The sequence below is a fragment of the Musa acuminata genome, unplaced genomic scaffold (genome assembly GCF_036884655.1).
Source record: "Musa acuminata AAA Group cultivar baxijiao unplaced genomic scaffold, Cavendish_Baxijiao_AAA HiC_scaffold_412, whole genome shotgun sequence".
Lineage (NCBI taxonomy): Eukaryota > Viridiplantae > Streptophyta > Magnoliopsida > Zingiberales > Musaceae > Musa > Musa acuminata.
The window spans coordinates 259,731-285,517 of NW_027020660.1; the positions used below are offsets into that span (position 1 = coordinate 259,731).

Consider the following 25,787-nt stretch of genomic DNA (forward strand, 5'->3'; position numbering starts at 1 on the left):
ATATCTTTATGTGGATAAAAAACAAATTGTACTATAATTTCCGAAAATGGGGGAAGAAATTAAAAAAACTAAGAGGAGAAATGGTAATGTTTGTATTAAAGAATGCAATTATAGCAAGCCGACGCATCGTCGTCATCTTGCAGCGGCGTCCTGACTCGTTGTTTTCCTGTTGCCGAGCGGCCGGTTTCGTCGCCATTGTCCTTAAATTCCTTTCTTTTAGGGTTCGTGTTCGAGAGCGGTTGGCGACACTCTTCTTCTCGATGGAGAACTCTACCGCCCGGGGTGAGAAGGACGTCGAGCTCTTCTTCGATGACGACAGCACCGATGCAGACATCGATGAGGAGGTGGCGGAGTATAAGAGCGATGGCGAGAACGAAGAAGGGAACGAGGAAGAGGGTGAGGAGCGGGAGCGCTCCTCTTCGTTTTACTCCCAGCAGTGGCCCCAGAGCTTCAGGTTTTCTTGATCGGACCTCTCTTTTACCCTTCAAGTTGCTATTGAAGCAGATCATTGTTGGATTTGCTCCTTCCGCTATACCTGTGGCAGCCGGTAAAGTTTGAAAGTAGTGATGGTGGGGTTAGCAGATAGTGCACTAAAAAAATGATTTCCTTTTGCAATGATAACGAGCCTAATTCGCGTTGTTCTAAGGATTCCTGGCTCATATTCGTAAAATGGGGTTACTTCTGTGGAGGAGGGACCCGTTAAATTAATATATATAAAGAATGCACACCCTTTGTAGGAAAGGGAACATAAAGTGCTTTGCCTGCTTCTGTTGGCTTTTCTTTAACATGTAAGCCATCTTAATGTAGTTTTGCTGGATTTTCGGAGGTGAACAGATTCTGGCATGCACAACTATGTTCACTCGACTAGTATTAGTTCTTGCATTATTTTGGGAAAAACTACTAGAGTTATACTTGCAAATGATAAAACTTTTAATCAATCATGGGGCTATCATGTTCTTTTAGTAGTTATAAACTTCAAAATTTCTATATCTGAATAACTGTTCACTTGATGGATATGTTGGATGAGTTGGCTTCATGATATGCTGCTCCCCAAGGTGCCTGGGTGCCAGCCTAGGTGCCATATTTTCAGGTTGTCTAACAAGAGATTGTTTTTATGCTACTAGTCATTTATATGCATTTTTCAATGTTTATGCCTCTGAAATGTTCACACAGGAGTTCCTTGAGACTGATTCTTGTTCTTTCCTTGTGATCATGACTGTTCTGACAGGGAAACAATTGATTCATACACAATTTCTGCATCACCAGCCTTTGGTTACGTTGGGCCTATTCCAAGTCTTAGATATTCTAGTCTTGATATTCACAGTCAAAGTGCACAAGATTCAGATATGAAATTGCCTCTTTTGTCTGGTAGCATATACGAGAAACAAGAGTCAGATAAGAACTTCAGGAGATCTCTCACTTCCACACCTGATGTATCAGTCTCCTTTAAGGTGCAGTCTTCTGGTGAAGGATATATTCATCATGGTTGTAGTGTGACTCAGACTGTCTTTAATGGTAAAGAGCAACTGTAATCATTTTACTATGGTTATTTTTGTTTAATGAGTCCCATCATGTTCAATGCTGAAGTAGAACTTGCTGGGTCTAACTTGTAGCAGTCAGTATAATGTGTATTTGAATTTTATGTCATGATTATTAGTGTCATTTAAAATATCTTTGTTTGTTACTTTTGGTAGGGGTAAATGTATTGGCAGGGGTCGGCCTTCTTTCTACTCCATTTTCAGTGAAAGAGGCTGGTTGGGCTAGTATGGCATTGCTAGTTCTTTTTGCAGCTATTTGTTGTTACACCGGCATTCTTATGAAGCACTGCTTTGAGAGTAAAGATGGCATTTTTAGTTACCCAGATATTGGAGAAGCTGCATTTGGAAGGTTTGGACGCCTTTTCATATCTGTGAGTTCTTAACTCTCATGGCTGGTGACTAAACATAATACTGAATACGTTTTGTCTTAATTATTAGTCCTGAACTTATTTATAACATCTCAATGAGATATGGATTATTCTAATTTCTAAAAATATTCCTGCACTTGTCTTGTATCTGATAGTGTGGCTTTTGTTCTGAAGAGAAAGGAGCCAAACTGTTTTGTGAGTCTCTCTCAACTTATTCATCGATGGTGTAGTTTCCCACATATTGAAATTCATTTAGCTAATGATTGTCCAAGGCATGAAGGGAAGATTTCTTGGAAACTAATATATATATATATATATATATATATATATATATATATATATATATATATATATATATATATATATATATATATATATATATATATATATATATATATATATATATATATATATATATATATATATATATATATATATATATTGTGCTTCTTCTTTATAAGCAGGAAATTTATTCCATATTGTGCTTCTTCTTTATAAGCAGGAAATTTATTCCATTGCTTTGCAGCACTCTCTATCCCTTTCTTGTAGACTTTTCTTTGGTTTAGGAGAATCTTGGAGTTTGCTCGATGGTACCTCATTTAAAGCATATCCCATAAGATAGTTCTTTTCATGACTAACTGGATTATTTGTTTTTTATAATCTTTTAGTTTTTTGTAAGTCCTCTTTCCTAACCCTTGTTTGGTTAGGAATTCAACACCACCCTTAAAGTGTCTGGTGTCCAGTTTGAGAACTTCATAGAATTTTAAGGAGATTTCTTAATTTTGCTATGTGTTCTGCAACTGGCCCCATTCTTATGGCAAACAACTTTTAGACATGATGACTTTTGATGCAAAATATATCATAAACAGATCTATAGAAGCTAGAATGGGTATACAATGAAGATCTCAACTGTCATTGTTTGCCTGAGTATGTAAGGAAAAATTAAGAAACTTTTAGATGGGCATGGATCTGGTGTAACTGTAGTTATTACAGATCCAATTTCTTAGTTCAAATTCCATGAATGCTGGATCTTTGGTGGATACCAGACACTTTGCTGGTAAATTTGCATTGAACTCATAAGAATATTAGCTTGCATTGACCGATAGTCTGTCGTGTACTTGTCTTTCTTACTTGGTCAACCAAGATCTGATGATGCTGCTATGTTTGATGCAGGTTATATTGTACACAGAACTATATGTAAGTATGGCTCATGTGCTGATTCTGGGAAGTAAATCCCTTTGATTTGAGCTTTCTGTGAGTGCTATGATCTTTTTGAGAATTTACTAATTTTCTTTCCCATGATGCAGGCATATTGTGTGGAATTTATCATTTTAGAAGGCGATAATCTCAATAAAATATTTCCTGGGGCTGCGATCGAGTGGGCTGGAATCCATATTGATTCTGTTCACTTGTTTGGAATGTTAACTGCTCTTATTGTTCTACCAACTGTTTGGCTGCGAGACCTTAGAATCATCTCCTACCTTTCAGGTTGGAATTGTCATTTTCCATATATATTTAGGATCTTACTGGAAGATTTAATTTGGTAACAGTCTCTTTTGCAGCTGGTGGTGTGGTTGCCACTATTTTGGTTTTTGTCTCTGTCTTTTTTGTTGGTACCATGGATGGAATTGGGTTCCATCACACTGGTAAAGCTGTAAATTGGGGGGGCCTGCCATTTGCTATTGGTGTGTATGGTTTTTGCTTCTCTGGTCATTCGGTGTTTCCAAATATTTACCAATCAATGTCAGATCAGTCAAAATTTAATAGAGCATTGCTAATATGGTATTAACATACCTAGCATTACTCAGTAATTTATTTAAAGCATTCTTCAAACTGTTTCCTGAAAAATTCTCTCTCCAACTTCTGTAAACAGTTTCGCTTTGTGCACTGCAATATATGGCTCTTTTGCCACACTTGGATATCGTATGTTTGGTGATGGCACACTCTCTCAAATAACATTGAACTTACCAAAGCACACATTTGCCTCAAAGGTTGCTATATGGACAACGGTAATTATCATATTTTAAGATCAGTCGTTGACTTCTTGTTTTTTCTCTGTCATTTCTTAACATTGTGATAATGTGCTTTTCGTCAGGTAATCAATCCATTCACTAAGTATCCTTTTGACTTAAATTGTCTTCATGAACTGGCTTGCCTTATGCAAGAACTCTTGATTTTTATCACCTTCGTTCTACCCTTAATTAAAAACAGGTATGCTTTATTACTAAATCCATTAGCCAGGAGTTTGGAGGAGCTGCTTCCTCCAAGAACTGCTGATACAATATGGTGCTCTATTTTATTAAGAACCACCCTCGTCGTTTCTACCGTATGCATTGCTTTTATTCTACCCTTCTTCGGTATGTATTTTGGACATTTCTTACTAAAAATCTAATTGCTGCTCATATTTTAGTAGTAGCTAACACTCTTTTAATTAGCTGCCAGATGCATAAATACACAAAGAAATGTGAAAAAAAAAGGAAAGAGAGATAGAGGGGGATGGTTACCATCAGTTCCTTGTGTCTCTCTCTGTCATCAGCTTTGATCTGATGCTCAACATTTGACATGAAAAAGATGTGTTACCATAAAAAATTTAAAATACAAACTATTGTTTAATGGGTGAAATCAGAGGTTGTGAAATGACAATAATATGGAGTGAAATTGGCTTTTGTAATTTTCAAGGATGCATGCATAACATTGTGGACCTCACCTTAAAGGCACACATGAAATTACTATTTTGGAAATTGTGATTACATGTACACGAATTTTCTTCTGATACCGGTTAGGCAGCACTAGTAGGTCCCCACATAATCCCTCTTCCAATCACATCATGGTTAGCCTTAAAAGGTCATCACCCCCAATGCATATCACTAGTTGCATTGAGATATGGCTAGAGTTGGCTTCGGTACCATTTATGATGACTTATCGCAGTAACTGTCTCTACATTGCGTGTTCTTTTATCCCTGTAAGCATCAATGTTCTCTCTTGCAGACTTGCACACATTTGTTTTGGCAATGTATATGTGGATCCTTGTCCTTGTTTTAGCATGTCATAATCGTCAATCATACATTAAATTATCTCACCTAGGGATGCATCTCAGTTGAATTGGTTTGAGCTAATCATAAATGCAGGTCCAACCATCACATGAAAATCTGTTGCAACCAGACTGACCCAATCCAACCTTGACATTGTTCAAGAGCTGGACCAATGATTATGTTGAGTTGGATGGGTCTTTTTGGGTATGTTCAAGTAAAAGAAGAGAGTCTGAAGAACTCCCAATGTCATTGACTTGTTAATAAGGCTAAATTGTATGTGACATAAACACCATATGTAGTTGGTGTGCTATTGCACTAAAGTGGCTAAAGGATCTAGCATTTATCAGTCATATCATGTACCAGACTGGATCAGTGAACTTGATACTAGTTGGTGTACCATTATGGTATTTTTCAATGATACCTGGTGGTATGGGTCAATGTACTGCTCAGTATCTCAATATCATACTTGGTTGATTGGTTGTTGAAACCAGTGTCAGGATTGGTATTCAAAGCAACAATGCAAAATCCTAGTAGGGTGGGAGTTGTCGATGGAACAAATTGATGATAAATATGGGCCATCATATGGTATATGCACGACAAAGTCTTTGTTACAAGCAGGGTTCTGAATACTGTACCATACCGGTGTACTGAGCTTTGCTCGGTATGGTACAGTACAGTGTATCGAGTGGTACGTCGGGGCGTACCGAGTGGTACAATTAGGCATAAACTCTTTTGAAAATATCTGAAAAATAGACTAACACAATAGTTCTTAGCAAAAAGGTTAGCATTCTTTAAGTCAATATTCCTTTTTAATCTCGAGTATTCTTTTGTCGTGCTTCGTGTTAATCACTTCGGTTGTTGAGCTTTTTTAATACCCTTCATAGACTTTATTAAGTACTAATCAGAATAAAAACTTCAATCCCAGAAACTCACGGCATCCACCCATCCGCTTACGATCTCTGTGGGAATTATTCTTACTAGATGTGGGCTCCGCGTGTGGGTCCTTGGTCATTCCCAATTGTCGGAGGGAAGGTAAGCGAGCATTGTGGTCGATGTATGCAAAGCATTTTGAAAAAGGAGGTCAATTGGTGGGCCCCACCGAACAAGCAAGTACATGGCAGCAGGGAGGGAAGAGAGCGTTACATGGCGAAGTTGGCAGAGCAGGTGGAGCATTACAAGGAGATGGAGTACATGGAGAAGGTTGTTGGCGCGGTGGGGGAGGGGGAGGAGCTCACGGTGGAGGACCGCAACCTCCTCTCCATCACCTACAAGAATGTCATCTTCGCTCTCCACGTGTCTTGGCGGATCGTCTCCTTCATCAAACAGAAGGAGGGTCGCAGAAACCACAACCACGTGGTCGCCATCCGCGACTACCGCGCTCGGATCGAGTCCAAGCTCGACTCCATCTATGGCGGCATCCTTCGCCTCCTCGATGCTCACCTCATCCTTGTCGCCGCCGCTATTGACTCCAAGGTCTTCTACCTGAAGATGAAGGGTGACTATTATCGCTACCTGGCGGAATTTAAGATTGGATCTGAGCGGAATTTAAGACCGTACTGTCACGGACTTAGCTGGTTTTGCCTAAGTCGTGCGGCATCCTTGCGTGTCCGTCCGCAAAGGTCAGTCTGCCCGAAGCCTCCTATGTCCCTTAGGACCCACAAAAGATAGAACAGGTTAGAGAAAATGCCTCATTTGGGATCCACAAGCAAACATTTCCGAAGACACTTCATAGACAAAGCAAATTACAAACAGACTTTACAAGCTCTGAACAGTTGCACAACAAAGGGTAAAATGGTCCATTATAGACCGAACTAAAATGAGACTATTAAGCCTTCGGCTATCCCTCTACATGCTAGTCAAAGTATGAACATACCAAAAGACACGGACATACATATGCATTACTTCAAACATCTTGTTTAGAAGTTTGTCCGTGACAGTACCTAAGATCGATGGTAACGGTCGAAATTTTGATCGTTACCGCCCGATACAGCCCGTATTGTTTGATACGGGGCTATATCAATGGTACTGCCCAGTAGCTGGCGGTCTGTGTATCAGTCTGCTGGCGGACCGATATGTACCGCCCATATCGGGCAGTACGATTCGGTATTAAAAACCTTGGTTACAAGTGTTAGAGCATTCTATTGGGAAAAACAAATATATATTTCTGAAATAATACAATTCCACTCTATGTATTGAGGATGAGTTTTTTTTATAGTCTAAAAAAATGGCATACCTTGTGCACGATGCTCTCATTAATGTGGTGTCTGGGGAGGGTCAATGTACGCAGTCTTATCTTTAAATATTTAAAAAGATTATTTTTGTGACTTGAATCCCGATCTCCTAGGTCACAAAGGTACAACCTTATTATTGTACCTAGGCTCACCCTAAGTGTTTTTACTAGTATGATTGGTAAAATTGGATGAGTTAGGTAGGCCAATAGCTTCAACTATCAAATACATATATTGTACTGACCAGTATTAACTAGTCCAACCATAGGCTGGTATTGAATCATATGGTCTTATTAGTTGGTATTTTATTATTATAAATTTTTTTTTGGGCAACTAAGTGGTACGGACAGTAAGCCTCCAGTATACTGAAACCGTATCAATCAGGTAGATTACCTAACCAGTTTAGGACTGGGATTTAAATCCTTAGGTAGGACTATTAATTGGGAATAGAGGATGGAGTTTTAGTTGCCAGTGTGAGACTGTGATTCATTTTGCTAGTCAATATTTACTATTCATTTATAAATCCATATCTACCTACAACCAAATTAGTCGCTATAATCATATCTCTACCTCTAAGTCAATATATCCAGCCTATGAAAGTGGAAAAGTTTTCTTTTACTGGTAGCAAGTCTAAGTTGTGACTTGGCAAGTTGAACTGACGTCAAAGCCTAGACAAACTTTGTGGGTAAGACTTTTTCTCTTACCTAGCTATTGTTTCTTTGCCCCCGTTTTCCTCAACTCTTGAGCATTTTTTTGTTTAGGATATTAGAATACTGACATGTGCAGTTCAACAAGCATATAGTCTTGTTTTCTTGTACGAGAAAAACAATGTTTTATGACTTTATTATATGATTGAAGTATTGAACATTCCAAATGATAATTTCTTCTTTGGACCATATTAACTTCAAGCTGTTATGACATGGTTTCAGGTCTTGTGATGGCATTGATCGGTTCACTTCTCAGTATACTTGTGGTATAGCTTTGTTCTATTTTTTCCTTATTAGACATTCAAACCCTTTTAAGCATTAGTTTTGGATCTTGTCTGCAGTTTTTACATGGCCATGTTTTAACTGGATACATGTATCTTTCATCTGACTGTAAAGCAGGGATATGGACATTTTTGCATGTATGGTACTGTATATAATTAAGCTTGATGACGTTATTTAGAGTAAGAATGCATAGTTATGTATGATAATAAATAACAAGTAATTAAGTAACAATTCCAAATACATTTATATCAAAAGATTGTTTTTAGTGACAATTGGTCAAACATAAAGATAAAATCACAAGAGTTTGTGATAAATGAAGTAAGATCATTAATTAAGTAACTTGATGTTTGAATTTGTCCATAATAAATGTCAACATTTAATAAAAGAAAAACTAACTTATCCCAAGAAGCATTATGAAATCAAGATTTCAAATCTGGTACTGGTTTCAGTGATCTATCAGACCAGTATGGGATCAGCATACAGGACGGTATATCTGCCTGTTCTGTCCAGTGTCACTGAATACAATAGTAAAAAAGAATGGTATTGTTCCGATATCAAGCTATATGTTTCTATATGGTGCTTGGACTAGTAAATACCAAACCATATTGGCCAATATGGTTGAGATATGAAACCTTGCATGGAATATATCCTTACTTGCTTAAAATTTAAAATATTTGAAATTCAAAGATTTTGAGGAAGTATCTAATAAGCATCCAAGAATCTCCCTAAATATTGCATGTAAAGCTTATCTTATATATATATGACACAATTTGAAGAATCCATGCTGTTTGATCAAGGGCTATGGATTACATTTGGTGGGAAAAAAAGGCCTCATCTTTGTATGCTTTGGGTTATCTCTCAGTGTGACTTGCTGATCTTATGGTCATATTTTATTAATTATATAAAAAGTATCTTCACATTTACCTGATTTTAGCCATCTCTTGACAATTTCATAGACATGTATTTGATTTAGTATATTATATATCTAGAGATATCCTATAAATATTATGTATGACACATATATAGATACGGGAGCATGGTTCACAATTTCATTTACCAGTAATGTACTGGGTATGGCAGTATGAATCAAGTTTCAAAAAATGCCTGAAAAGAAAAGCTGGAACATCAAGGTTTGCAACTTCGCATACTGGTAGGATACCAGTTGGGGCTTGGACTGGTACCATAGTGATCCGTGCCGGTTTGCTGAGTGTATGAATTTCTGAAAAAGCCCCAAAACAACTAAAAAAGAAAAAAAAAATTACTCAGCACTGGTTATTTATCATTTGGGTTTGAGCTTTTCATTCTTTGCTAGTCTTTATAAGTTCTGTTATTTTCTATAATGTTGTCCTGTGCATGTATGATGCTGAGATCATACTTTGGACACTTAATTTGTTCATCATACCACCATTTGTCATGGAAAACATGCTTAAGAGTTAAGATAGCCCATAATTTTGTATGGTTTCACCAATCAAGGGTGAGGCTGAGTGCTAACTTGAAAGGATGCCTTTCACGGTGAGTAGCCTCGATTTTTCATAATCTGTGTACTTTATGACATGGGGTGCACCCTTAAGCTGGACTTTTATGAGTAAGTTATCTAGGACTTGTCGGTCACTGGTATGGATCAACTAGATATGTTCACTCTTATCTTGTTGTATTCTAATTTGATTCCATATTGTTCCCATTATGACTTCAGATTGTTAATACTTTTCCCTGACATAATAGAGTTTTTTTTGTTTATGTTTTCTTAAAAGCTTAGAAATAAATTATGATAGTACATCCTGGTTTTGTATTATTTTGTTTGTATATGGTTATTGTTTCTCACTGTTTTTTTTTTTTTTCATTTGAAGTACTTGTTAATTTACAAGAATGTGGGATATAGAAAGATATTGAATTAGGTCAAATACTTAAACAAATATTACTTTTTCCAAAGAGTAAATATTATACATTATCTGATTTGCTTTACCAGGCCATTGTAATGCCCGCACTGTGCTTCTTGAAGATATTTAAGAACAAAGCTAAACCATTGCAGGTAATGTGAGCTTGCTTCTTGAAGATATTTTACAGTAACTCTAGTATCTGTTCTTCTCTTCAAGGGAGAACAGAGAAGATTTTAAGATTACATGTGGTATCATCACCTATTAAAATCCTTAACTGGCTATTTTATGAGCAGCTTAATTTAAGACTGATTTGATGAAGGTGTATCGGGTAACCTAATAGTGCAAATTCGGGTTCTGATGATCTGCTTGCTTTTGTTCATTAACAGATTGTTTTGGGCACCACCATTGCTGCACTTGGCATCATCAGCGCTGCACTTGGAACATACTCGTCTATATCACGGATAGCAAGCAGTTACTAAGGTCCAAGAAGAATTGACAGCACTCAGCTACATTATTCCTGTAATTTGGCACATTTTCCTGCAGTTTAATGTAAAATCTTCTTGCTAAGTATTGATCTATTTAATGATGTGGGAATCTTTCGATAAGTATGAACATTTATCTCTCGTTTAGTTGAGTAAAAAGTTGCTTGTAAAAAATCTTGTTTGTTGGGATGGTGACGTGAAACTCCATTTATTTCTGTGTCAGAAAACTGTAATGGGTAATGTGTGGTGTACTCGTTTGTGGCGACATGGTAACAACTTTGGTGGTGTCTAATGCAGACACATTGGGTTCTCCGGGAGGTCTTCCTGTCTGATATATGGAGAGCATTCTCATGTCATTAGGCGTATTCATAATATTATTATTGCATGTTTAATTTTCATGGGAAGAACCACTAATCCTAATCAAAATCGATTTACAAAAAAGCTTTTAATTTCGTCTCCTGGTCTACCCTTCTTTTCATCATCATTTCTAGAATCCTAGAAAGAATGAACTTCCCTTCATCTTTTACCAATTGGATCTTGGCTGTTAACTATCGAGTGAATAATTCTTTCTTTCTATCACGGTATACGATAGGGAGATCTAATTTTTTTTTTCCTCTTTGATTATCATTATGGGATAGCTCCTTTCAATCCTTTTAAATGCGTATCTTGAGCGAGACGAAGATTTGTCATTATCCAAACAGCTCCTTGCTATCCTTTTATATGTGTATGTTGAGCGACACAAGATTAGACCTTTTACTGCTAAAAATATTGGGATCTTTTATCTTGTTTCTGTGAATGATATCTTGATTACTCTAAATCTTGAAATAACCTGTCCAAGTCTTTAAAATTGCATTCCAACCTTATGGGCCTTTAATATGCTATTTGCTTTCTCAAGTATTATAGTGTTGATGTTCCCTCTTAATATTCAAAACCAAATCATTGAGAAATTCCTTGATAGAATCAATGACCGGTGATTAATACTTTCTTTCTGGACAAGTGATATTGATTAATTATGTCCTAAATTTTATTTTTCTTCACTCTTTCATGACTAATTGTTGGATCACCAATAAGTTTTTCAACTCTATTTCTAAGTATACTAAATCTTTCTTTTAGGATAACTCTCCCTCGAATCATCTCATAACCCCTAAAAAATTTAGAGGCTTGAGAGTTAGGGACATTAGTTTGGTTTAGTATAATGTTAATGCTAGATATATTCTCTCAATAATCAATAAATCTAAAATATTTTAAGCTTAGAGTATGTGAAGTATGATTATCTTAATCTTTAGGATTTGAGCCACAGACAAGCTTTGTCATTCTGGAGAGGAATTAGTAGCATTATCCATTGTGTTAAGGAAGATCTTAGGAGAATTATACTAAGCATTAGGTTTAGTGAGTACCCTTGACTTTGTAACATAAGATCTTAGGCGAACTATATTTTCTATGTTATTTACCTTACTAAAAAAAAAGATCATAAAATTTACTACTAATTCTTATTTTTCATCCTTACCTAGTAGGTAAGATCGCATGTATATACTTTTTCCCTTGAGTCTGATTATAACAACTAGATTTGGAGTTGTCATTCATCGTCAAGGGTTAGGTACTTGTAAGAGCATCTATAGGTTTTTGTAAGGATAGATAAATAGAACATTAAAGAGATTAGGATGGTTAGAATTGAACTATTCTAAGTATTCTGCTTAGAATTGAAGTCGTTTTTGGAAACTCTTACGAGGGGTTGCCTACTTCATTGTGACTTAATATGATCTATCAACTATTCCTAGTAAGAAAAGAGAATATACTAGGTAGAGTCTACCCCAATATGATAAACAGATTATTGAACATGAAAAAGAATTTGAAACCCAGTTTAGACTGAAGCAAATTCCAATATGATATAGCAAAGCTACAAGAAAAGAGAATATGAGACTCAATACAGTCTATCTCATTTTCACAAACAGAACACTGATCAACATAGCAATAAAGTAGGTAACCACACCACCCTCATAAGAGTCTACTGAGCATATTCTTTTTTTTTTTCTTGTAGCTTTACTGGATCATATTGAGATTTGCTTCGATCTAAACTAGGTTTCAAATTCTCTTTCATGTTCAGTGTTCTGTTAATCACAGTTGAAAAGACTCTGTTCAGCATAATCTCTCTATTTTTTTTTTGTAGTTTTGCTAAATTATATTTGGGTTTACTTCGATCTAAATTTAGTTTCAAATGCTCTTTGAAGGAAGGGAAAGAATGAGATAAGAATGCTGGGAGAAATTGGACGCCCTGACTAAAGCTGCACACTTGAAACTTCATAATATGAGGCTGGTATTTGTGAATGTGGTATTTTTTTAAGAGCATGTAAACAGAGAGGACAATGCTATTGTCCACAACAACCATGGAAACACTTTTTTTTTTTTTTCTCCTCCAAACTCCAAGGAGAATTTTATAGTTTTGGACAAGTCTACTGTCCCAACCACTTAATTCAAGATCAATAATATATATATATATATATATATATATATATTTGGTACTTGGATATTCTTAGGTTAAATTCATAGTTAATTTCATGAGTTGAAATCAAACGTATTTACCAATCGGGTCAATTGGACCGATGCCTTTAGATGATCTCAAGCTCGTCAATCTCGTGTTGGGTCAAGGATCGATACCACCCTACTATTTGTGCAGCGGCGGATCACGGTTCCTCGTTCACACGGTATCGGCTAACGAACGGGAAACAGGCCCAGAGCTAACGCGAGATGGCGTCGACGGTGGCTGGGTTCGCCGCCGCCGTTCCGATCCGGGGGACGGTCTCCGCCACCGGCTCCATCGGTCGCCGCGCCCTCCTGCGTCCTGCGGGGAGCCGCAGCCTCCGCTTCGCCATCTCCAAACGGATCGACGTCGAGCTCTACCGCCCTGGTGCGTGCTTCCGCCCCTCTTCTTCTTTTTCTTCCAAAATCCTTTCTTTTCTTCCTTTTACTTTCCCTGTTTCTGCTCTGATTCCAATTGGTGCTTTGCGGATCTGAATTCATTGTTCTTGGTGTTCATTTAAATCTATTATATTCCTAAAAGGGGATCAAAGGAAGAAATATATGCGCCAAAATTAACATGATATCAACGGAAGTTGATTTTTATGTTGTTGAATTGTTTGTTAGTCAAATTGATCGTTAAGGCTTATTGTTTAGCTAATGTTAGATATTTCACAAATAAAGACAAAAGAAAAAAAAAGAAATGGTTTGGCATGGGAGGTTTTGATCGGGCGTTTGAAGTGGATTATTTGACGACTTTTATTTTTAATTAGCAAAAACATAAAAATAAAATAAAATTTTGACTAAATTCCCTACACTTTGTTGGAATGTTCAGGTGACTAAATTAGGATTGTAATAGACCAGTGAACGCCACAGAAGGCTCTAACTCTGTCCATCCTAATATAGATGTGGGACTAAACAGGGATCAATAAATATCAGATATTTGGGAAAACCATACTGGTGACCAATTTTGATTGTGGTATACAAATGTTATAAGTACTGAATCTTGTGACCATTTTTTTTTTCTTTTGTTTAGAGTGGATGTAAATATAGATATAAACTGAATGAGTGATGTGTCTCGACTGTAATTGGGGATAGGGTAGACACTGATGTGATTAATGCATTGATCAGATAAGTTTTCAAAAACGCATAATTAAACCACCAATCCAAACTTGTCCATTATATTTATGGGAAGACCATAAAGCAAGTGTGAGATGAAAAAAAAAGGGAATAACCAATCAATAATCTTTTCTTCCTTTTATTAGATGATTTTTTTTTATTTTTACATTCAAATATGTATGGATATTTGAATATATGGATCCAGCTAGAACTTAATCTGAATCCATATTCAAAAAGTTCAGAGAAACAAATTTCTGATATGATTATGGATATACAAGGATATACATTTTGGCCATGATGTCTGGTTTGCCTCATCTTTGTAAAAGTATAATAATGGACATTATCTGATTCACTCTTGTCATTACTCTTTGAATTTGTTATTTACTCAATGATGTAAGTTTTGGCCATCTGACTGAGATAAGTAAAAGTTGGTGATGATTTATGACTCTTTATGGAAGGTAAGCAGAGTAAAGGGGAAGTTATGCTGGATCTTAGAGACCATAGATCATGCATGGATAAGATTTGATAATATTGGAACTCATATGAAGTTTTGGAATGTCACACGTGAATAACCTCAAAATTTTTGTTTTGTTGCCTCCAACCCAATTGCTTGTCTTTCTTTTCATCGAGTTTATTGATCTGTACTCCTTGTGCCACATGTCCATGCTATGGCACATCATTGCATAATCATGTTTCCATGGCCAAATATGTTGAAGTTTTGGCAAAGCCCTTTGTTTGGTAGAATCTCCTTGTCATTTGTTTAATTTAATAGTTATGATTCCATGTGCACTGTCCCTGTGTTCTTAGTGGGCATGTATATTTATTGTCTCTGTCATGCATCCTATTTTATTTATCATTTTATTTTCTACAGTGAAATTAATTGTGGTTTCATTTTTGCTACATAGGCAGTGAAGTATGCTAACTCAATGGTGTCTTTTCATTGTTTAGCTGTATAACCATTATGGAGCTTGACAAAGAATCTAAGTTTAATCATACCAGATGACTTAAGATGGTGAAGGAAGCAATTTTATCCACAATTTGCTATTGCCTGTGTGTGTTTGTTTTCCAATAACGTGATAGTTAGCAATTTCTTTCTCCTCTTCTGGTTTTGAGCTACAAGGAAATTTTGATAACTACGTTAGATTCTGTAGTTTTAAATAGTTCAGTAGAACTTAATACCATTCATGTCACTGGCTGTGATTCTTTCACAAGGTGAAAGAATGAAAACAAGGAATTTAATAGCAATGTGGCAGAACTCTCCAAATGCAGTAGGAAAAATGTGGAGATAATGGTTGCTGCTTTATAATAGCTGTTTTCACGGGGTGAAAGAATGAAAACGAGGAATTTTCTGAATGACAATAAGGCTGAACTCTCCAAATACAGTAGGATATATGTGGAGATTATGGATGTTATTGTAGTTTCTTCTGCTGTATCATTTTGGTTTCCTATCTGCCGTCTTCATTGCTAAAAGAACAACTTTCTTGATACAGCAGATAGGAATGTTCACTAGGAAGATTGGAGTGCCTGTAGCTTGGTTCAAGTGAATAAATATTCATCTTATTTTACGTGGCTCTCTGCATTTTTTTACTACTTGTGTCAAACATAGTAATGGATGGAAGTTTGAGTTTATTCTAAGTAGCCAAACAATCACCACAGAACTACAGTGCAGCAAACTCCATCCTTGACTATAGCTAGATAAATCTGTGATATACATCCATGTCATGTTTGCTTCAAGATTCATGTTTGTTTTCATGTCTTGACATGTTGGTGTCAAGTCCTGAATTGAAGCCTCAGAAAATTCTTTATTCTCAACTTTCATATATTTGCATATGCAAGACTTTCTTAACTCGATCAGTCTTCAAATGAGCTCCTGGACCAAGATTTTGCACTCTGTTATTTGACATAGTAATTAATTTAAGATTTAGCAGAACATCAGCCAAAAAGATATAAAATCTTTTTCAGCATAAATAGACTCTTTATCTTCTGCAGTGCTTCAACCTCAGAGCTCGCTGCGGAGGTTGACCAGGGTAATAAGTGGAGAGGCAGAGGGAAACCCGAGCACTGAGGATACTATGTTGGATGAGCAAACACTGCAACAGGATCTAGAGGTTGCCATTAAAGACGAGGACTATGCTCGTGCTGCTCAAATCAGAGATCGACTTCGTATTCTCCACGAGGACAGCAAGGCTTCTGTTCTCTCCGCTAATGCCCGATTCTACCATGCTTTCAAGAATGGAGATCTTGCTGCTATGCACTCAATTTGGGCTAAAGGGGAGCATGTGTATGTTATACATCCTGGTGCAGGCACTATATCTGGCTATGAGATGGTCATGGGAAGCTGGGAAATCGTGTGCAATGCTGATTATGAGTTCCCTCTCCAAATCGATCTGAAGAATGTTGAGGTCCATGTGAGAGGCAATGTTGGGTATGTAACATGCATGGAGGTGGTCAAGACAAAAGGCAGCAGTTGGGGAAAACAAGTAGCAACAAACGTGTTTGAGAGGATCAATGGACAATGGTTTATATGCATTCACCACGCATCACATATCGATGAATGAAGCAGCTAAATTGAAATGAAGCATTATGAATAGATTTCTTTCAGATCGTACCATATGGAGCATTCAGTTTTCCTCCTCTGGTGGACGTAGATATAATTTCAATACGATTTTTTGAGGAAACTTTAAAGAGCTAGCTGATTATGATTGCTTTCAGTTTCACTCTGAGATCATAATTAGTTGCACTGTAGCCTTTATGAGAACATTCATCATAAGTGTAATGATAATGTAATCTGGAGTTCAGATATTGTGCCGAAGAGATCAAATTTATGACTAGTTGAAATGTTCGTTTTATAGCCAACTGAAAATATTTGCACATCCCTCCAGGATATTTGTTGAATATTTGTTAATTCTTCTCACGCTATACACACCAAAGCTTTACATTCTGAATCAATACTGGCTAAGTCCACTTGCAACAGCAAGCAGTCGAGGAGTAACTGAGCTGACAAATTTTGGATTCTCGAGGCTTGTGCATGATTTTGTAAATCTTAAATCAGTATTCTAAGCACCCAGACACTTTACATAATAACCAAAATTCATATTTCCATACAAAATCTTACGAAGCAAAGTGTCTAGATATCTTCAGGTTTTTGTTTGTACCGACAAGTTTCGACTTGATATCTATTAACTCTCTGATAACATTCTGCATAGAAGGCCTCCTACTTGCCTCCTTTGCTGTGCATCTCATGGCCAGAAAAAGCACCTTGTGCACTTCTTCTAACTCCCAAGTTCCCATAACTTGATTCATGAGATCTTGATCCACAACTGGTCCAATTTCACCATTCCCATCCAATGTTGAAGTCGCCCAATTCACTATGTCCATGTTTTCCGGAAATGAAGGATCCAAGGCCTTTTTTCTGGTAAGAAGCTCTAGTAGAACTACTCCATAGCTATATACATCTGACTCCTTGCTCTTTCTGGTTGTGTATGCAGTCTCTGTTACAAGGCATAACTGCTTAACATCATAATGCAATTCTATGAAAGAGGATTTTAATCGAACATCTATACTGGAGAAAATAATAGTAGTATTCACAAGATGAAATGATATCATGGAAGGAGTAAGCAAAGCTTACAATCACCAACCCTACTAAAATAGCTTAGGTATTAAGCAAAAGAAGAAAACCATACCTGGGGAAATATAACCAATGGTGCCCATAATAGCAGTTGACTGAGATGAAGAAGAATTTTCATCAAGAAGCTTAGCAATTCCGAAATCCGAGATATGTGGCTCCATATCAGTGTCCAACAATATGTTTTTCGGTTTAATATCACGATGAATAATTGCTGGACTACAGTCATCATGAAGATAAACCAGCCCCTGGGCAATTCCAAGAGCTATCTTATACCGCACCTTCCACTCCAAGACTGGTGCTGGGTTGAGCTCATGCAGAACATCATGGAGGCTGCCATTTTCCATGTAATCATACAATATTAACCCATAATCTTTTTTCAACCAAAATTTCTCCAATTTCACTAGATTTCGGTGCCTGATTTTTCCGATCGTTTGAATTTCTCTTACCATGCTTGTGTTTGATGCCGTCTGGCCTGCAAAAACAAGCTTCTTTATAGCATATAATTTCCCTGTGTTGAGCACTGCCTTGTAGACTATCCCATGAGCTCCTCTCCCTATTTCATGTCTCTTGTCTAAGTTCTCAGTGGCTTCAATCAGTTGGTTCAGAAGAAAAGAGGAACCTTCATGTAAGGATGGACCTTCATCCTCCAATCTTCTTGTACACTTAAGAAGGATAAATCCCAAAAGAAGAATGACCGATGCACACACCAAGGATGAACCAAGAACTATAATTACAATCGCAATCTTGCCTAAGCCTTTTGAATTATTTGATGCTGCACATGGCTTCAATATAGAAGTAACATTTGTGCAAGTTGAATCAGCTGCCTGACAAGAGATGCATAATTCAGGATTGCCCATAAATGAGCTTGGTGAAAGTTCCAAAAGCTTAAGCCAATTATTTGGCACTGGACCAGTGAGATTGTTATATGAAACATTGACATAAGTTAGCGAACGGAGATCACTCAAGGGCATCAGACTTCCTGTCAGGTTGTTGAGAGATATATCCAGGCTGTGTAGCATTTTCAGATTCCCTAACTCTCCTGGAATCTGTCCTGTCAGTCCATTGTCACTGAGATTCAAAGCTATCTCCAAGATTTGCAATGAACCCAATGATGAAGGAATACCACCTCCCAACTTGTTTCCTCCAAGCTGCAGCTCAAACAATCCACTAAATTCTGACAGGAAATTTGGAATACCACCACTAAATTGATTACCTTGCAGTATCAACCGGGAGAGGTGTGTTAAGTTTGTTAGGCTTGATGGAATCATGCCATTTAAAGAGTTGAACCCCAAGTCCAGCAAATATAACTTACTACACTGTGAAATCTGTGGAGATAGTGGACCATACAAATTGTTGTTAGACAGATTCAGGACATGTAGGTTCAATAGATTTCCTATTTCTTGAGGTATCGGCCCATCAAGCTTGTTCTTTGACAGGTTTATCATGGTGAGATTCATACAATTTGCTAAACTTGCTGGAATATGTCCATTCAATCTGTTCAAACTTAAATCCATGTATGACAAACTTGATATCACTATGAATTCTGGGATCGGACCGCTAAGTCTGTTATCACGAAGGATCAACCTTCGCAAACTTGAACAGTTCCCAATTCCTGGAGGCATTGTCCCATTAAGCAGATTAGAACCCAAATTCAACACTACTAACTGATTTCCGAAACAGATATTTGGTGGGAAGCCACCAACAAAGCCACTATTTGTAAGGTCAATTTGCACTAGGCTACTGTTGATTCCCAAACACTGAGGTATGACTCCAGTGAACTGATTATTGTAAAGAGAAATGTTCCTCAATCTATTTAACTCACAGATCTCAGAAGGTAGCTCTCCAGAGATATTGTTATTGTAAATAAGAATTGATGTGAGATTTGGAATTTTCCAGATGTCCATCGGTACCTCTCCAATCAGATTATTATCGAAAAGATAAAGCTTTTTCAGATTTCTCAGATTACCCAATTCACTTGGAATAACTCCTTTAAGCTGGTTCGAGTACAGCTCCAATTCAATCAAAGATGCACATTGCCCAATCTCAGAAGGAATAAGCCCCGACAAAGAGTTAGCAGATAGGTAAAGCTTCTCAAGCTTTGTCAAAAAGCCAAGAGTAGATGGTATTTTCCCAGACAAGCTATTGTTAACAGCACCAAAAATGGTCAAATTACTACAGTTACCAATTGCTGCTGGAATTTCACCTTCAAATTGGTTATATGTCAATATTAATTCCACCAGCTTGCAACTGTTGTAACCAAAAGGGATTCTTCCAACAAAATTATTTATGCTAACATCCACATATCTAAGTCCTCTGATGTCACTTAGAGTCCTTGGAAGAGGTCCACTCAACTGGTTATCAAACAGATAGAGCTCCTCTAACTTGCTAAAATTCCCAACCGAATCAGGCAAAGGGCCTGACAAATGATTTTGGCTAAGCCACAGAGACTTAATCCTGCTCATATTTCTACCGATAGAAGGGATCGAGCCAGTGAGATTGTTATCATTAAGGAAGATTGTCTGAAGATTCAGACCCCAAAACAATTGATTTGGTATATTTCCACTCAGAAAATTTTCGAAAAGTGACAAGTAGGACAACTTGTTGAGGTTCTGGAGGGTTTCTGGTATCTCATCCGAAAGTAAGTTGACTGCGAGGTCCAAGTGCTCAAGAAGGCTGCAATTGCCTAATTCCGATGGGATAATTCCAGAAAGATTATTGATGCCGAGATCAAGTTTCCTCAGGCGACTCAGCAACCCGATTTCTTTCCCCACTGAACCAGAAATTCCACTCTCAGGAAGCTCAACTGAGACCACAAACCCACTCCTGTCGCAACGGATTCCCACCCATTTGCAGGGATTTGGGTCTGAAGAATTCCAAGTGGTGTTAATCGATGAGGGCAATATTAAGCTCTTGGAAAGGGCCATCAGGGTCTTTCCATCATCGTTCAAAGCATTGTACAGTGGAAAGAAAGCCAAGAACAACACAAAAAAATGCCAATGATGAGACCCCATCACCCCTATAGAGGTGGAAAAAGTAATCTAGTGAGTGTTTTTGTCGATTCCTAATATCTTGTTACCTCAATAAGACAAAAAAGTTAATCCAAGCAAATAAACACGTACCTAAGAAGAATTATGGTGTTGAGGGAGACCTGATCCGCGCACAAGGGAAAACACCTACACCATGCTGATATTTTCTACGGAACTCGATGCTATTTCTTAGTTTTACTGCGAGCAAAAGAAGATCAAAGGATCCAAGAAATCAGAGAATGCTATTACTGCTGTACAAAAGAACCAACTCAGACCTCCAAATGACCACTAAAATTTACCAAAAGTAACGAAATAGAACGGCAACTTAGCAAGACATGGAGATCCAAGCAATACAAAAGCCTCCCACTCTCAGAAGCTACAGAAAACAGAGGAAAGAAACCCAAGGAGAGCATACCACACCTCCTCCAATCGAGACTCCTCGTAGTTCCGACCCTTTGTTCTTTATCAGCTTAGGACGAAACGTCGCCACGCGCGACACCAGCTTCCCACTGCCTTTACTTGGAAAAGTTTTACTCGTTCATTTGTATGCGCCTGTTCTTCTAAAAATGGTGGGCCGAGACCGCGTTCACACTGCGGCGTACGCCAAGCTGACCAAAAAGTAGTGAGTTTAGCTGTGCCGTCAAACCGACAGCTCGACCGTCGGAGGAGCATAAATGCTCACGTCTCGACACGAAGCTGCACGCGCTGCTGCGCACTCGGCGGCTGGGTCCACCGCCGGCAACAACTTGAAGCGAGTGCGGTCGGATAAAGAAGTCGCACTCACATGGTGCTAATGAACCTAATGGTTATTTGCATTGGATCAAACACGTTATGGGCAAGTAGCAGTGCCAGGCACCGCTAGAGCGAAGAAATTATTATCGAAGAACTAATGGAAGGTCAGCGTCGCGTGGTGATACTCGTATTACTTGCCTGCGTTTGACCTTGGGAAAAGAAAGGAAAGTGATGGGGAACGTGAATTCCCACCGGGTGCCGTCCATGGCGCCCAGGCGACGTCAGATGGAGTGTGACCGCGTCCAACGAGCATGGGCACGAGGGGTGGACCTCTCGCGCCGAAAGCTCCCCCGTCTCGACGGAGTCAGAGGACAGCGCCTGGCCTCACCAGAACTTCCAGGACATCGTCACTGGCGTCAGAATCAACTCGCTGATGTCTGCTAAGACAACGTGGACATTCGTCAGGCGAGGAGAACCCTGCACGTTCATGTTCCATGCATCGCTTCATCTGACGGCATCTGCTATCAGACGCACACACGACAAGGGGGAGAAATGTATTCTATGTTCCGGTCTAAATCTTTGATCAAGTGGACTGCAACCACCAACTGACAAAATTAGTTGTTCTACGCCTTTAGTCAACTGAAAAATCAAAGGAATATAGCAGACCAACTGCTTTAGCACGAGGCGAAACAAGTAACAGTCGGAATGTCAACAATATCATCATGAGATTCACCTAGAAATCACTAAAACATTAAACCTTCATGAGTGCATCATAACGGAGAAAGACTACCTGAGATTGAGGAAAGCCTACAATAATTACAATTACAATAGTAAGGAATAAACACATGAAGTGAACAACGCATGAAAGTAATGTTGTTCAGGAAAACGCAAAGCAACACTAAAAGTCATAATCTGAAATTAAATCTACCACCAAAAGTGAGTGAGCAGAGTAAACAACCAGAAGAAAGAGAGAACTAAAACTTTGGAAATAAAGTTTAATTACAGTGAAAAAAATGATAAATGCAAAGAGCTAAGTGAAAACATCATTGTACAAATAAGAGAATTATAATGTGTCTCATTATGTAATATTATCTAGCAGATCCTGCAAACAGAAAAACTGTAAAAATTGTATAGGACAAAAATATTATTATTTCTCTTGTAATTTTTTCTTTTGTTAATATGTAATAGGGATATTTATTCAAATGAATCTTGATCACCACTTCTCGATGTCCATAATTTGAACAAATATTTGATAATATAATATTGAGACACTTCATATATCATAATATCAAAAAAACATATTTTCACATAATTGGATCTTTGATATATATATATATATATATATATATATTTATTTATTTTTATTTTTGCTGATGACAAAGAGAGAAAAATAGTAATAATTTTTGTTGTTGATAAAGGGAGAGAAGTAGTGACTTTTGTTTATCTTTGTTGATGATAAAGGGAGAAAAGTGATGACGGGAGAATTATAATGTACTTATGATGTTTCTTAGTTAAACAACTCATGTTTGATTTATGTAAATGGTTAACTTATATTTATCTTTATCTTTTAACCGACATTACATATTAATAATGATTGAAATTTAAAAATTGAAATGATTATTATTATAATTTAAAATTTAAAACTTGATTATGATGGTAAACTAGTGTAAAATGAAATCTGTACTCTCGATCATTTTCATGTATCTAGAGCTTGAGATAGTATATATTTCTTTTCTATTAAGAATAATTACCTGTCAATAAGTGTGTGTCATAATATTTGATCGTATGATAAGCCACAGGTGTGTTGTTTCTTCACGGAGCTTGAGACCCTATTTAACACTAGTTTACCATCATAAATAGACTCGGAGAAGAGTCCTCCATGGAAGAGAGACTCACATAGTTTCTCACCATCTTTGCAAGCCAAACCCAAAACCTTTTCATGTATCTAGATCTCGAGATAGTATATATTTCTTTTCTATTAAGCATAATTACCTGTCAATAAGTGTTTGTCATGATCTTTGATAGCATGATAATCCACAAGTATGTTGTTTCTTCACGGAACTGTCTTTGCCTTTTCTATTGCAAAAGTGAAGTACACAATAGAGTAGTTTTATAGTATTTGGTGGCCTGGTCAAACAAGTAACCTACCTATTCAGAGATGACCATCTAACATATAGCCTCTTCTATCTGCTGAATTACTTGATGAATATACTTTACTAACTCGGAAGTATAAGAATGACTTGGAACTCAAAACGAGACTTGGGATGGATCAAACTTAACTGTGGGATCACAATTTAGATAGTAGAGTAAATTTTGTGTTTAGATAAAATAACGTTCCCTGTGTTTTTTCTTCTAGGTTTCTTTTCTTTCCTAACAACACATACAAAAGACTGTGACTATTATAGATAGATTATGAATTTTTATCCAAAAAAATTCTCAATTTATTGGTGGACATGTTTGATAAACGTATACATTCACCTTAGAGAGTTTTAACTATTATTCGAAACATTTGATGTTTATTATTATCCATTTCTAATTGTAAAGTCTCTAATGTCCTACCCCAAAGAAATGTTATGGTGAGCTACCAAATCTTTTTATATCCGGAGGGAGGGTTAGCCTTTGGACGTTGATATTTCGGTTTACTCGAATGTAAATAGATATGTTCATTTAAATTTTAGTTTGTAAGATTTAACTTTTTCCTATAAAAAAAAACTTAATAATTTGATCGTTAGACACTATACCAACATACCTCATTTATCTTTTCTTCTTCTCTTATGTATTATCATATTTGAAATCTTGAGTGCAACAACTATTATTATTAATAATTCACCCTCTCTTTCGTTATCTTATTTATCTTTCCTTCTTCTTTTGTATGTTCAATGCACAGTTCCTTATTTATTTAAGTACAATTGAGACTCAAACTTTGACTTGGGCTAAAATAAGAACTTCTATTCGAACCAAGACTTTTTAACTAAATCTCTTGTTTAATCATAAATTTTAATTTAATATTCCAACATCCTCTCATAGATTGAACTTTATGAAATAAATTATTACGAAAGGTCTTGAAACTCCATGCGATCTCCATGATGTGTAATATTTTTTTTTTATTTTTTTTATTTCTGAACAAAACAGTCCATAGTAGTCATTCATGCACTTGATTTTATCTATCTTGATCAAAGGTAAAACTCTAGTCTATCTCAGACAAGTCTTGCAATATATCTTAAACCAATCTTCAAATACGTAAGCAATCCAATAAAAATCATCACATAAAAAAATCTCTGGTTTCGCATGAATATGACAGACTAAAAGGTCTGCGGTTCCCAACGAAATAGGTAACAAAGCAACTTTGTCATATTCTACTACAGTTCACCTCCTCCCCAAGTTAAGCTAATACTTGCTATTACACCAGTAGCTGTACACCGATGTGCTGGGCTAAGTAGATAATATGAAAATAATGATAACGTGAAATAATCTATCATTATCTTAAGAGTTTAAGTTAAATGGTTAGATGTAGATTGGTTCTTTTTATAAGCCTATATAAAGAGATCAATGAAATAATTTTTTGTGTGCTTTCTCTCATTTCTCTTCTTCCTAGGTAGCAATTTGATATCGAACTAGTGATCTAGAGAGCCAAAAGACTAAAGATCCCTAAGAAGGTTAGAGATCCTAGAAAGCTAGAGATTCAAATATATATATATATATATATATATAATAAGATAGATAGTAGACTAAATCTATAGCTTTTCGTTCGATTAGCTTTTGTGTTATTACAACAGATATCAATAGCTACTAAAAATTTTGTAAGAAACAAAATGCATTGATGTGGAGTATCACTTTTTATGAGATTTGATAAAGGAATATATAATTAGTCTCACCTATTGCATGAGTGATGATTAGATTATTGATATCCTTACAAAGCCTCTCGAATTTATAACGTTTTAGACGCAAAGGAATCTGCTTAGAGTTTTCACCCCGGATTCTTTTAAACTGAATATTTTTAGTTTAAGAGATGGAATGTTGGGATAAGTAGATGATTTGTAAGGAATGATAAGATGATATAATCTGGCATTATCTTAGGAGTTTGAGATGTCATTTAAAGTTTATTTGTCTTATCTTTCATATGTAGGTTGATTCTTTTAAATCTCCTTTTGCAAGTTCATGTAAAGAGATAAATGAAATAGATGTGTTTCCTCTCAGCTTCTTTTCTTCTTTGTTCTTCACAAAAGCCAAGTCTTCTTCTCTGAAATGAAGTCC

General features: G+C 36.8%; 3 protein-coding genes across 8 annotated transcripts; 2 read left to right on the plus strand and 1 right to left on the minus strand.

Moving 5' to 3' along the window:
- The first annotated feature begins 87 nt into the window (after window positions 1–87).
- LOC135658670 (amino acid transporter AVT1A-like) lies at window positions 88–10,655 on the plus strand. Of its 2 annotated transcripts, none has more exons than XM_065176136.1 (12): window positions 88–454; window positions 1,229–1,515; window positions 1,695–1,909; window positions 3,080–3,103; window positions 3,214–3,394; window positions 3,457–3,688; window positions 3,780–3,915; window positions 4,002–4,021; window positions 4,118–4,263; window positions 8,096–8,139; window positions 10,122–10,184; window positions 10,419–10,655. In XM_065176136.1, the coding sequence occupies exons 1-12, from the start codon at window positions 261–263 to the stop codon at window positions 10,509–10,511; spliced, it is 1,635 nt and encodes a 544-aa protein (XP_065032208.1). In that variant the 5' UTR covers window positions 88–260; the 3' UTR covers window positions 10,512–10,655. The 2 variants fall into 2 exon arrangements, with proteins under 2 accessions (XP_065032208.1, XP_065032209.1); XM_065176137.1 differs by having other exon boundaries at window positions 90–454; window positions 3,469–3,688.
- A 2,493-nt stretch (window positions 10,656–13,148) lies between these two features.
- Window positions 13,149–16,996, plus strand: LOC103970987 (uncharacterized). Its single transcript, XM_009384898.3, has 2 exons — window positions 13,149–13,419; window positions 16,137–16,996. Exons 1-2 carry the CDS (start codon window positions 13,260–13,262, stop codon window positions 16,703–16,705), a joined length of 729 nt encoding a protein of 242 aa, XP_009383173.2. The 5' UTR covers window positions 13,149–13,259; the 3' UTR covers window positions 16,706–16,996.
- A 132-nt stretch (window positions 16,997–17,128) lies between these two features.
- Window positions 17,129–21,348, minus strand: LOC135658737 (receptor-like protein kinase). 5 transcript variants are annotated; one of them, XM_065176220.1, is made up of 4 exons: window positions 21,222–21,348; window positions 20,895–20,999; window positions 17,831–20,791; window positions 17,129–17,638 (listed from the first exon to the last, which is right to left on the minus strand). In XM_065176220.1, the coding sequence occupies exons 3-4, from the start codon at window positions 20,784–20,786 to the stop codon at window positions 17,259–17,261; spliced, it is 3,336 nt and encodes a 1,111-aa protein (XP_065032292.1). In that variant the 5' UTR covers window positions 20,787–20,791; window positions 20,895–20,999; window positions 21,222–21,348; the 3' UTR covers window positions 17,129–17,258. The 5 variants fall into 5 exon arrangements, with proteins under 5 accessions (XP_065032292.1, XP_065032293.1, XP_065032290.1 ...); XM_065176221.1 differs by having other exon boundaries at window positions 21,217–21,329; XM_065176218.1 differs by having other exon boundaries at window positions 21,101–21,232.
- Between the last annotated feature and the right edge of the window lie 4,439 nt (window positions 21,349–25,787).

Coding starts and splice junctions, on each gene's coding strand:
- LOC135658670 (XM_065176136.1), top strand. CDS start 261: ATGGAGAACTCTACCGCCCGGGGTGAGAAGGACGTCGAGCTCTTCTTC. Junction 3,104..3,213: donor TATTGTACACAGAACTATAT/GTAAGTATGGCT, acceptor CCCATGATGCAG/GCATATTGTGTGGAATTTAT. Junction 3,916..4,001: donor AGGTTGCTATATGGACAACG/GTAATTATCATA, acceptor GCTTTTCGTCAG/GTAATCAATCCATTCACTAA.
- LOC103970987 (XM_009384898.3), top strand. CDS start 13,260: ATGGCGTCGACGGTGGCTGGGTTCGCCGCCGCCGTTCCGATCCGGGGG. Junction 13,420..16,136: donor CGTCGAGCTCTACCGCCCTG/GTGCGTGCTTCC, acceptor TATCTTCTGCAG/TGCTTCAACCTCAGAGCTCG.
- LOC135658737 (XM_065176220.1), bottom strand. CDS start 20,786: ATGGGGTCTCATCATTGGCATTTTTTTGTGTTGTTCTTGGCTTTCTTT. Junction 17,639..17,830: donor CATTGGTTATATTTCCCCAG/GTATGGTTTTCT, acceptor GCCTTGTAACAG/AGACTGCATACACAACCAGA.